The sequence below is a fragment of the Bison bison genome, unplaced genomic scaffold, assembly GCF_000754665.1.
Source record: "Bison bison bison isolate TAMUID 2011002044 unplaced genomic scaffold, Bison_UMD1.0 scf7180017864312, whole genome shotgun sequence".
In the NCBI taxonomy this organism is placed as follows: Eukaryota; Metazoa; Chordata; class Mammalia; order Artiodactyla; family Bovidae; genus Bison; species Bison bison.
This window is the reverse complement of record NW_011494884.1, coordinates 1,840,054-1,849,790: the sequence shown is the minus strand read 5'-3', so window position 1 is coordinate 1,849,790 and position 9,737 is coordinate 1,840,054. Positions and strand designations below refer to the sequence as shown.

Here is a 9,737-nt window from a genome sequence, read left to right as displayed (position 1 = left end):
CATACGGGGCTTCCCCGATAGCTCAGTTGGTAAAGAATCTGCCTGCAATGCAGGAGACCTTGGTTTGATTCCTGGGTCAGGAAGATCCGCTGGAGAAGGGATAGGCTACCCACTCCAGTATTCTTGGGCTTCTCTTGTGGCTCAGCTGGTAAAGAATCCACCTGCAATGCGGGAGACCTGGGTTCGGTCCTTGGGTTGGGAAGAGCCCTTGGAGAAGGGAAAGGCTACCTACTCCAGTATTCTGGCCTGGAGAATTCCATGGACTCTACAGTCCATGGAGTCACAAAGAGTGGGACACGACTGAGCGACTTTCGCTTTCATCTCCCATGAGTTCAGTGCTGTTCTTGTCCCCACTTTACAGATGGTGACACTGAGGCCCAGCCAGGCTAGGTCACTTGCCCATGGCTCCCCCCATGCACAGCCCCCCTCCCTGTGCTTGTAAGAGGAAGGACCTTCCCCTCCCACAGCCCAGGGTCAGCAGAGGCTCCACGGTTTGACACCCTTCCAGTTCAGAGGTGAGGTTTATGTCCTTCCCCCCTTGAGTCTAGGAGCATAGCCGGTGGCCCCAGGAGATTTCTGGATCTGAGTCTTAAAAAGCCAAGCAGTGTCCACATGCTCTCAGAGCCCCACCTGCCATGTGGAATTCATACTCCTGAGGCCCCTGGAGCTGAGGAACCAGCCCTGGGAGTCTGGCTGCCTCCAAATGACCCAGCCCCATCGTAGACTCCATCATTCTGCTGGGGCCCCAGATACTGTGGAGCTAAGCGAGCCGCCCAGGGGCCCCCGTCTAATTTCTGACCCAAAGGACTTGGGTGTTTGGGCTGTTTCATGCCACTGAGTTTGGGGGCAGTTTGTTACACACTAACAGTAACCAGAGGGGTAGAAGCCCTGCGGGGAAACGCACACACCCTCCCAGGGGCTGTTGGGCTGCACCCTGCTTGGGGAGGCTCACGCAGCTTGTGATACAAAGCGTGTGATGGGCTTCAATACCCCAGCCGGGACTGTTGGGGAAGGGGTGCATCACTGAAAGGCTTTGCAGACAGAGAAAGGTCCTACACGGTGGGGAGGGGGTACAAAGGAGACCCTTCATCTGGTAAGAAATTTGGATTTCCAGGGTGAAAACTCACCTCTCTGAACTCCACTGCCTGGGGGCTGGGGGCATCAAGGCAGAGGCCCTGCTACTCGGGACCATCCCTGCCCTCTGCCCCCTGCCCTGTGACGGGGTCAGGGGCAGCTTCTGGGCCTGGCAAGGATGCAGAGTGAGGGACACAGAAGGTGTCACAGAGCAGATACTGCCACCTCTTCCTGGCAGAACACCTGGTCACGCATCTAATATTCAATCCACTTCCCAAGAATCTGTTGCATCCAGTAATACTAGAAATTTGTCACAGCCTCTTGGAAATGCGAACAAATACTCTTCATGGGTCAAAAAAAGAAAGGCGGTGGAGGGACTTCTCTGGCAGCCCAGTGGTTAAGATTCCACTGCAAGGGGCACAGGTTCGATCTCTCGTCAGGGAACTAAGATCCCACATGCTCCAGAGCACAGCCTAAAGAAGCAAAACAGGAGAATCAATACTGCAATGACAGACATTCGATGGAAAGTCAATATATCACAACTCAGGGGACACTGGGGGCAGCCAGACAGAGAGTGCTCTGTGCACACGCTGTGCCTGTACGTGTCCCAGGCAGAGGGGAGGCGAGGGCATGTGGGACTTACAATGGAACGCTGCCATTTTTAATTAAAGGATCCTGAGGAGGAGACAGATGTGCACCGAGCTGGTAACCATGGTCAAGTCTGGGACTGACATCCCGGGGACCATTAATGGACAACTCCTATAAAAAGGGAAAAACATAACTCCCCTGCAGATACAAATGAGCCTCTGTCAGAGTCTATTTAGCCAGTAATTCAGGAAGGGGCTGGAAAGACTTCAAACAGTTCCCGGGGAACCCAAGTGAAGGCCGATCGGGAGAACTGAAGCGAATCCCCCAAAATGATGCCAAGCCGGCCCCTCCACCTGCAGAAGGGATATGACCGCCCCTTCTACAGGCCAAGTTCATTCCGTGGACGAGAACTATGTCCTTGGTCACGTCCACTAATGAAGACCTGGACACAGACATAACCTAGGAAGGTCGCTGGACCAGGGTGCACAGGCTGCGGCCCACAGGCTGGATCTGACACCCTGCTTTTGTAGAGAGTTTTCTATGTTGTTGTTCAGGTGCTCAGTCATGTCCTATTCTTTGCGACCCCATGGACTGCAGCACGCCAGGCTTCCCTGTCCTTCACCATCTCCTGGAGCTTGCTCAAACTCCTATTAAGTCAGTGATGCCATCCAGCCATCTCGTCCTCTGTCATCCCCTTCTCCTCCTGCCTTCAGTCCTTCCCAGCGTCAGGATCCTTTCCAGTGAGTCAGCTCTCTGCATCAGATGGCCAAAGTATTGGGGCTTCAACTTTAGCATCAGTCCTTCCAATGAATATTCAGTACTGATTTCCTTTAGGATGGACTGGTTGGATCTCCTTGCAGTCCAAGGGACTCTCAAGACTCTTCTCCAACACCACAGTTCAGAAGCATCCATTTTTTGGTGCTCAGCCTTCTTTATGGTCCAACTCTCACATCCATACATGACTACTGGAAAAACCATAGTTTTGACTAGATGGACCTTTGTTGGCAAAGTAATGTCTCTGCTTTTTAATACAGTGCCTAGGTTTGTCATAGCTTTTTTTCCAAGGAGCAAGTCTTCATTTCATGGCTGCAGTCACCATCTGCAGTGATTTTGGAGCCCAAGAAAACAGTTAGATGACATGGATTGGAATGAAAACTGACTTTTGCCCCTGCTTTTGTAGAGCGTTTTCTTGGCACACAGCGTTCGTGTCCACTGCGTCCTGGTGGCTTTCTGCAGCAGAGGTGAGCTACTGCCACCAGCCAACCTCCAGGCCTTTGCAGAAGCTTTGCGGATGGTCCCACTGGGCAGTCCCCAGCCTCCCAAAGACGTCTCCTGGGAACCTTCTTGATCATTTCAGAGTCTCACAAGTTCTCTGTAAGTGGCTTTTACCTTCCCACCTACATCTGCTTCTATAATAACTGAAGTTCAATAATGGGCATGGATGAACTGTGCAGTGAAAAAACATCCTGCCCTATTGCAGCACATCTTCCTGGACACGCCTTTAAGCCTGAGACAATGTCAGTGGTCCAGGCCTTGTCTGACCTCTGATGGCCCTACACACCAGCTCAGTTACTCCCACTCTCACCCTAGAACACCCCAGACCTCAGGGGAGCTCAACCTGAGGTTCCAGCCACCCCAAGTCCTGCCAAGCCGAGAGGAGGCCAGCTGTCCCCCCGAAGCCCTGCCTAGGCTACAGACTCACGAGCAAAATCGATGTTGTCGTGCCACTAAGTTTTCGGGTGACTTCGCGAGCAGCTAAGGCTCCTGGAACCGCCCACTTTGTGGATGAGACAACTGAGACCTGGATGGTCCGAGCGACTTTTCTGAGCACAGAGCGGAGCCCGAGCTGGTGGGCGCCAGGCCGTGACCTCACCCTCAGCTACTAAGGTGGGATTGAGGCCCCAGGGCAGGAGTGGCTTCTATTAACCGAGGATCCCCCTTGGAGGAGGGTGACTCAGTGCTGAGGGGACCCCTTACCCTGGCCCCTGGTCCAACGGGAAACCCTTGATGAGGGGCAACTGCATTCCCCCAGCTTGAAGCCCTGACTGACGTCTCAGGAGACACTCCTCTGACATCCAATTTTCTGCAGCTAATTTGCTAAATGCCAGTGAAATGCTTGAGCGTTCCTTATCGCTGGAGAGCGTTCTCCACGTCTCGTCGGACTTCCTCATTACGTGTGTGACTATGACTTAATTGCCAGCCAGCCTCATTCATCTCCTAGAGGGAGACAGGGAGACAGACAGGGAGAGAGAGAGGGAGAGACTGAGAATCAGGAGGGCAGCTCCGGAGAGAGGACTGCCCTGCATACTCGGGATATACCAGCATACGGACTGTGTGCCGGGCACACAGCGGGCAGCATCTACCCCCTACCCCGGCCCCAATGACTGAGCACACTGCCCTCCCTCCAAGATTTTCTGAAACTCTGGGCAAACTCTGGACCAAAGGCCCTGGAGCCCAACTCTGTGCCGAGGGTCAGTCAGTGGGGGAACCGCTCATGGATCCAGGAAGGGGTCCCCTGTGTCCCTAGCTCAGTAAGCTAAGAGGCAGGACCACGGGACCTGCAGGAGACGCTGTGTCCCTGTGTTTTTGCAGCGGGATGCAAATTCTATTCCAAGCTCCAACTCTGAGTGAGGCAGAAATGGGGTCTCTGTTGGCCAGGATGCCCCTTTTCCCCGGTGGTGTCAGGATGGAGGTGTGTGTGCCAGGGTGAGGGCTGGTAGAGAGAAGCAGCGCCTGATCCGGGAGCGGCTCCGGTGACCAGAGCTGAAGAGCCAGCAGGGAGGGAGGTGGCCCTGAGATTGGAGCCACAGGAAGCTGTCACCCTGAGCAGGTTGGGGTGGGGAGCCAAGGTGTGTATGGGAGCCCCACCTCCCACGGGGCTGCCTGCGAGGAGCCTGGACTCAGGTCACAGGGAAGGACTTGGTGGTCCCTTGGCACACGGGGCACTACCTGTCCTGGCTGGCACCCCAAGAGGCACGGCCTCCCCACCATCCTGTCTGGAGGCCACTGGTCCGCTCTTCCCCACCGTGAGGCTCCTGTCTGCCCTGCTGTCCCCGGCGATCCTGGATGCACCATCCAAGGTCCTCCACCAACCTTCCTTCTCTGGAGGTGTCTCCTGCCCTGCTTGGATCACCTGGGGATGCTTACCAAGGTGGGGTCAGGGGCAGGGTTCTCATCCCGCCTAGTGCTTGGTGGGGTAGCAAGTGCAGGGATCCTCTTTCTCAGGGGCCCTCCAATCTCATGCACACTCCCTTCCCCAAGAACATCCCCAGCCTGACCCTGACTGCCAAGTCTGGGGTCCTTGAAACTCCCTCATGATGGACAACCCCCTGGGAGGACTCCCCCAGGCACCTGAGGGCTCTGTTCTCACGATCCCAATTTACTGCAGGGAAGTGTAAATTCCCTCTGGAGGGGGAGTGGGCACCGCTCAGTCCAAAGCCCCAATGGGGTCTCCAATGGACCCCAGCCCCATGGACAGCAATCCCAGGAGACAGGATGCCCGGGGCCTGGGTCCCTCCTGGAGCCAGACAAAGGCCAGTCCTCGATCTGGACCAGGTTAAATCATCCACCAGATGCCAGACTCCCCAGGGTGGGCAGGCACCTCCTTCCTCCAGACCCCAGCCCAGGTGCCTCTGCCTGAGGCCTGGGGCTGATCCAGCTTGTGGCGGCCACCTGACCTTAGGGGGAGAGGATGGCAGAACCTCTGCCTTGTGGCTTTCCAAGTGGGGGCTTCTGGTTCTCAGATGCCTTCCAACGGGCTTCATCATGAAGCAGGAGGGGTCAAGATATACACCCATGGGGGAAATGGAAAGTTCTGGAACTAGATACAGGCCGTGGTCACACACCCATGAATGCACAAATGCCACAGAGCCATGCATTTTAAAGTGCTTAATTTTATGCTTTGTGGACTTCAACTTTTAAAATTTAGTATACCTCAGATATCAGATGGGGCATGCTTATACCAAAAATGTGTTCATTGTATATCTGAAATTTTTAAAAGCCGGTTGTAAAAACTCCGACCCAAGCTAGGAAATAACATGTCTATGTGAGGTGGGGGTGGGGGGCGTACTCGACCTCTCCTAGAGGGTGGGCAGCACATAGGATGTAGTCATTCTAGGAGTACAGAAACGGGGAAAGAAAACAGACCCCAGCAGGATACCCCGCCCTCCTTTCTCCAACCCTGCTCAGTTCTCACCACCGCTCACTGCTCACCTACAGCCACTCAGCCAATTGCATGGCCTCTGGGAAGGGCACTCTCAGCCCCTTTCTCCAACAGGAAGCAGGAACCTGCCCAAGGTCAACCATCCAAAGTGCAGCTGTCTAGGGGTCAGAGTGGCTGTGGGCGGGCGTCCCCGAGCTGCCAGAGTGAGGAACTGCGGGAAGCACAGGAGGCTGAACCCAGGTAAGACCAAGAAAACGTGTTCGCATTTCATAATTTATTTAAATTTTTACATACTGCTATTTTTTCAGGAAAAGCGAGAGGACTCAGGCCCGTCCAGCACTGCCCCCTGGTGTCCCTGATGAGGCCATGGCAGCCTCTGGCTCACTGGACACTCCTGGTGCCAGGCTGTCCGGGACCCTGGAAACCACTCACCACGAACGTGCATGAGGGCCCCCAGCCCCGAGGCAGGCCCTGCACCCCAGGGACAAGGCGATCTCCAGGGCGGGGAGGAGCGTCCCTGGTTCTCTCAGGACAGTGGGGCCGTGTCGTGTGCTGCTCCCAACGGGGTGCTGAGTGCACACTAGGACCCTGGGCTGGCAGTGAGGGTCCCCGGAGACCAAACTGGCTTAACTATTCCCTGCTGTGACTCCCAGGGTGCCTGCTGTGAGCTCACACCCTGCTCCTCTGGATAGGGGTGCAGGTGGAGTTGGGGAGGGGTGTGCCCAGAACATGGTGGGGACAGGAGGCTGCTGGGGGCAGCGAGGGTCTCTTCCTGCTGGGCTTGAGAGCCGCCGCCCGCCCCTGCCCCTGCCACGGCTTGCTCAGTCCCTGCCAAATGTAAGCTGGCACCAGTTGTGTGCTTGAATAAACCAGTTTCTTAAAGAAATGGGGTCACTGCTGTAGATGGAGAACCAAGCATCCATGGTAAAACAGGAGACTAAAAAAAAAAAAACCACCCTGGAAACACAAGCAGCTGCTGGCCTGCGGCCAAGGTGCCTGCTCTGCTCAGGGCGTGGAGGGGCTGGAGGGATGAACCAGCATGCTTGTAACTGCAGCCCTGGGGGCAGGGACTGCTCCTGTACCTCCTGCCCCCATAAACCCCCACCTATGTCCCCACCAGGCTGCAGAGAATGGAGGGTCCCTGGGTAGCATGTTCCAGCGAGGCCAGCAACACACTGCAGTCATGAGGGCACGCTGCCAGCACTGATCCCAGCCCCATAGGCTAAGGAAGAGGGGGTGGGCTTCCCTAGACCCCGACCCACCAGCCCACCCGAATAGCTCTCCTATGAAACCACTTATGGGGGGTGGTGGGGAGCAGGAGGCACAGGGTCAGCTCAGCGTGAAATGCTGGGCACAGAGGTCCTCCCGCCGGCCCAGCAGGCCCCGTGCTGGGATGAACTCCAGCGGCACCGACCCAGGCCCCTTCTTCTTCAGGTCCCGCTCAAAGATCTGCAAGGAAAGGATGGACAGTCAGTCTGCACTGTGCAGCCACGGCCACCCCATCCCCCCGCCCCTCTACCCTCTCCACTGAAGCCCCGCCCCACGCCCTTACCTCAAAGGCGGTGACCTCCAGCAGCGGGGCGATGCTGACCTCGGGCACGGACAGTGCCTGGTTGATGGCGCTGGCGGCCTTGGACACCTCGGGGTGGTAATGCTGCTGGAGGGCCTGGAGGGACATATGGGATTTCACCAGCCCTCCTCGGGCAGCACTGAGCAGTGGACATCCCAGTGCTTCAGCAGCCCGGGGAGGGGGACAGAGTGGAAACTCCAAAGACTCCCTTGGGAAACCAAAGTGATGGGGCAAGATGGGATCCTGGAGGACAAAGGCCAGAGGAAGGAGCTGGGCAGAGACACACAAGCAGAGCTGGGCGGGTGGCCAGGGAAAGTGCCCCGGGGAGGGTGGCTCCAGGAAGCTTAGGGTGTGATCTGGGCAGTCAGGGTGCCCTTACCTGCAGCTCCCACAGGGAGCTCTCCAGGGCTCGGCTCTGGGCCGGGTCCTCCTCTGTGGGGTCATAGGGGTCGGCATCCAGCTCTAGGAACAAGATCCAGGGCTGATCTCCACTCACCCCCACGTACTGGCCTCGCGGCCCAGCCTCCTCCACCTCCAGCCGCACTCACCAGGGCCCCGGGGCCGATGCATGAGGACCCGGCAGGCCGGGTGTCTGCGCAGCAGGTTGCAGATAAAGGGCAGGACCATGAGCAGGGCCTCGGGGGGTGCTGTCAGGGCCAGGCGGGCCAGACGCTTGGTGAAGGCAGCCACCAGGTAGGCAGGCAGGTGCCTGGGCAGGGCAGTGGGCGTGAGACCCTGCTGCCCCCTGCACAGGCCCCGAGCTTCCCTTCCTACCCCGCAGGACTCAGTGGGGCCCAGGTAGCCCCTGTCGCGCTGAGCTAGGCCAGGTATCCCCTAGTCCCACCCCCACCCCTGTACTCACGAGGACGACAGGAAGAGGTCGGCCAAGTGAAAGAAGCGGGCCCGGTACTTCACGTGGAAGACGGACGGATCGAGAAGGCCATACAGCTTCCGGTAGAAGTCAGGGTACTCCCTAGGAGGGTGAGGTAAGTGAGGGGGGCACGTGTGGGGAGAAGCCACAGAGAGAATAGATCAGAACCCTGACCTGGGGGCCTCCCTGGTGGCTTAGTGGTTAAAAAAATCCACTTGCCAATGCAGGAGACTCGGGTTTGATCCCTGGTCCAGGAAGATCTTGGATGCTACGAGGCAACTAAGCCCGTGCACCACGACTACTGAGCCTGTGCTCCGCAACAAGAGAAGTCACCGCAACTAGAGAGTGCTCGCCTCAAGGAGAGAAAAGTCCACGTGGCAATGGAGAGCCAGCACAGCCAGAAAGAGATAAATAAAGTTTTTAAAAAATGCCAGCTCAGGTCAAGGACCTTTTAGCAGAGCTAAAAGGCCTACAAACCCCCAGGCAGACACTCACAGGTTGTGTTTATGAATCAAGATGAAAAGTCCATTCAAGGCCAGCAGGCTGACGGCTCCACCTGCAGACAGACACAGCTGTGAAGCCCCAACCTAACAGCACCCCAACTCTGGGAACGAGATTCCAGCAAAGCCAGAGGCCATCCGCCAGATGGGAGGTAGGAAAAAACCTCCAGTACAAATACTGCTGACCAGCTGGGCCCCTGCTGTCAACCCTGCTGGATGCCGGCATCCAGGAACGCAAAGCACCACCCCATGCCCGGTCCCGCTCTGGGCCCGCCGGGCATCTCCTGCTCACCGATGTCATAGGCGCGGGTGAGGAAGTCGATCATGAGGCTGGGCTGCGCCAGGTGGGGCAGGATGGAGTCGTGCATGATTACCAGCACCTTCTTGCAGACGCGGAGAGGCAGCTGCGGGAAGCAGCAGGTCAGGGTGCCGGATTCCCCATCCCGAGAGCCCCATACTGGTGCCCTGCCCTGGATCCCTCCCCATCTTCCTACCTGGTGCTTGAGGAAGTGGAGCCACATCTGCTGGAAGGCCTTCCTGTGCTCCTGCAGGGAAGCGGCAGGGGTCGAGGTCCCCCACGTTCTCAGTCTCACCCCACCCTCCTCCTGCCTCTGATACCAGGACAGGACCTAAGGGGTCGCGGCGAGAGAAAACCTCCCTCGGGACCACAGGGTCAGTGTTCATAGCCCACCCCTGGCAATAACACTCAGCACCCAAGAGGTCCGGGCAGGCTGCCTCTGACCTCCGGGAACCATGCCTGTGGGCATCCTCTCCCCCTTGGGTCCTCCTGTCTCCACCTCCTGACCCCACTGTTGAGGCTAGGAAGGAGGTGCTGGCCTAGGATCAGGTGGTTCCCAGGAAGGCCAACCAACCATCTGTCTCACCTTCAGATGAACGACCTTCCACTTGTCTGACAGCTCTGCAAGGAATGCAAGGGGTCACCAGACATGCGACCCGGCCGGGCCCCTCCTG

The 9,737-nt window shown here is 57.3% G+C and overlaps 1 protein-coding gene across 1 annotated transcript in view; it reads right to left on the bottom strand.

The window, feature by feature from the left end:
• Positions 1-6,069: 6,069 nt before the first annotated feature.
• NOC4L (nucleolar complex associated 4 homolog (S. cerevisiae)) overlaps positions 6,070-9,737 on the bottom strand; it is a 5,631-nt gene continuing 1,963 nt past the window's right edge. The window contains exons 7-15 of the mRNA XM_010852524.1: positions 9,650-9,684; positions 9,260-9,310; positions 9,058-9,169; positions 8,761-8,821; positions 8,257-8,367; positions 7,943-8,103; positions 7,774-7,856; positions 7,377-7,490; positions 6,070-7,273 (exon numbers count right to left, since the gene is read on the bottom strand). Of these exons, the coding sequence (XP_010850826.1) occupies positions 7,154-7,273; positions 7,377-7,490; positions 7,774-7,856; positions 7,943-8,103; positions 8,257-8,367; positions 8,761-8,821; positions 9,058-9,169; positions 9,260-9,310; positions 9,650-9,684 (848 nt within the window). The 3' untranslated portion in view covers positions 6,070-7,153. The remainder of the gene's footprint in view (positions 7,274-7,376; positions 7,491-7,773; positions 7,857-7,942; positions 8,104-8,256; positions 8,368-8,760; positions 8,822-9,057; positions 9,170-9,259; positions 9,311-9,649; positions 9,685-9,737) is intronic.